The sequence below is a fragment of the Bison bison genome, unplaced genomic scaffold (assembly GCF_000754665.1).
Source record: "Bison bison bison isolate TAMUID 2011002044 unplaced genomic scaffold, Bison_UMD1.0 scf7180017858798, whole genome shotgun sequence".
NCBI lineage: Eukaryota > Metazoa > Chordata > Mammalia > Artiodactyla > Bovidae > Bison > Bison bison.
Window position 1 is genome coordinate 17,061 of NW_011489370.1, and position 1,885 is coordinate 18,945.

At 45.4% G+C, this 1,885-nt stretch overlaps 1 protein-coding gene across 1 annotated transcript in view; it reads right to left on the bottom strand.

Moving 5' to 3' along the window:
* DPRX (divergent-paired related homeobox) overlaps positions 1 to 1,656 on the bottom strand; it is a gene marked incomplete at its 5' end in the record, with an annotated part of 4,706 nt that extends 3,050 nt beyond the window's left edge. Inside the window, 2 exon segments of the mRNA XM_010829575.1 lie at positions 1,503 to 1,579; positions 1,582 to 1,656. Of these exon segments, the coding sequence (XP_010827877.1) occupies positions 1,503 to 1,579; positions 1,582 to 1,656 (152 nt within the window).
* Positions 1,657 to 1,885: the final 229 nt, after the last annotated feature.

The window sequence follows — 1,885 nt, forward strand, 5'->3', positions numbered from 1 at the left end:
GCATCACTGACTCGATGGACATGAGTTTGAGTGAACTCAGGGAGTTGGTGATGGACAGGGAGGCCTGGCATGCTGTGATTCATGGGGTTGCAAAGAGTGGGACACGACTGAGCGACTGAGCCAAGCTGAGGGAGAAAACATGGCTTCCTTGGTGGCTCAGTGGTAAAGAACCTGCCTGCCAATGCAGGAGACATGGGTTTGATCCCTGATTTCAGAAGATCCCCTGTAGGAGGGCATGGCAACCCACTCCAGTATTCTTGCCTGGAGAATCCCATGGACAGAGGAGTCTGGAGGGCTATAGTGAAAGTGAAGTCTCTCAGTCATGTCCGACTCTTTGCGACCCCATGGACTGTAGCCTATCAGGCTCCTCCATCCATGGGATTTTCCAGGCAAGAGTGCTGGAGTGGATTGCCATTTCCTTCTCCAGGGGATCTTCCTGACCCAGAAATCAAAGCCGGGTCTCCCACATTGCAGGCAGACACTTTACCGTCTGAGCCACCAGGGAAGCCCTGGAGGGCTATGACTGAATGACTAAACAATAAATGGCAATGGTACAAACACTGCAGCTGGAATTTGGAGACATAAAGAGAGAGATTAAAGATAAGCCACTTAAAGGTAATTCTGTGATCCACCATCTGTTTCAGTATGGCCCATGAGTTAAGAGGTTTTACATTTTGAAATGGTTGGGAGGAAAGAAAAAAAAAAACCAGCACAAGAAGAAGAAGAATTGATGACATGTCAATAACATATGAACTTCTAATATGCATCCATGAAGTCATATGGAACACAAAATATCCATGGATTTCTCCAGGCAAGAATGCTGGAGTGTTTGCCATTTCCTTCTCTAAAGGATCTTCCTGACCCAGGAATCATACAGGTGTCTTTTGCATTGCAGGCAGATTCTTTGCCGTCTGAGTCACCAGGGAAGCCCATTTGAGAACACAGACACATCTATTTGTTTTCACAACCTCGATGGCTGCTCCTATGCTGCTATCAAGGCAGAATTTAACAGTTGTGGCAGAGACTGTATGGCTCACAAGTGTTTATTATCTGGTCCTTTACACAAAAATTTTGCCCATCTTGCTCTAGAGGTTAGGAGAGCATGTAATAGGGTATGAGTAGTAGTCTGGGTCTTCAGAGTCTTGGGGATTGCAATTGTATCAAGCTTCAGGAATTATCCCAGAAATCAGCCCTGGTTATTCATTGGAAGGACTGATGCTGAAGCTGAAGCTCCAATACTTTGGCCACTGGATGCAACAAGTCAACTCATTGAGAAACACTCTGATGCTGGGAAAGATTGAAGGTAGGAGGAGAAGGGGGCGGCAGAGGATGAGATGTTTAGATAGCATCACCGACTCAATGAGGATGAATTGAGCAAACTCTGGGAGATGGTGAAGGACAGGGGAGCCTGGCAGGCTGCAGTCCACAGTGTTGCAACATGAGTTGGCAACTGAAGAAGAACAACAAATGAGGTGGCCTGGTGAGATGGGGCTTGTTTTCTGACCTGCAGGACTGTTAGCTGTAGCTCCACTTTTGAGGCCATTTCTCTCTGGAGGCCAAGGATGGGGTATGGGTTTTTTAATTTTTAAGAAAATTTAAATATGCAAACTGTTTCTCCGTGAACATGGTTTGTTTCCTTTTTGAGTGCTTGTGGTACTTTTTAGGAAAGAGAGAAAGGCAGGAATGAGATGCTAAAGTCAGTTTCATTTTCAAAAGCCTGATTTTCCCCCTTCCTCTCGCCACAGGTCAAGCCTGCCTCTCCAGCGACTGAAATGCCCAGATATTCATACACAATGTGGATGATGTTGGCTTAAAAAAAAAAAAAAAAGATGTACAAATTGAGAGTTCTGAGTTAAGTTTTATTTGGGGCAAAATGAGCACTGCA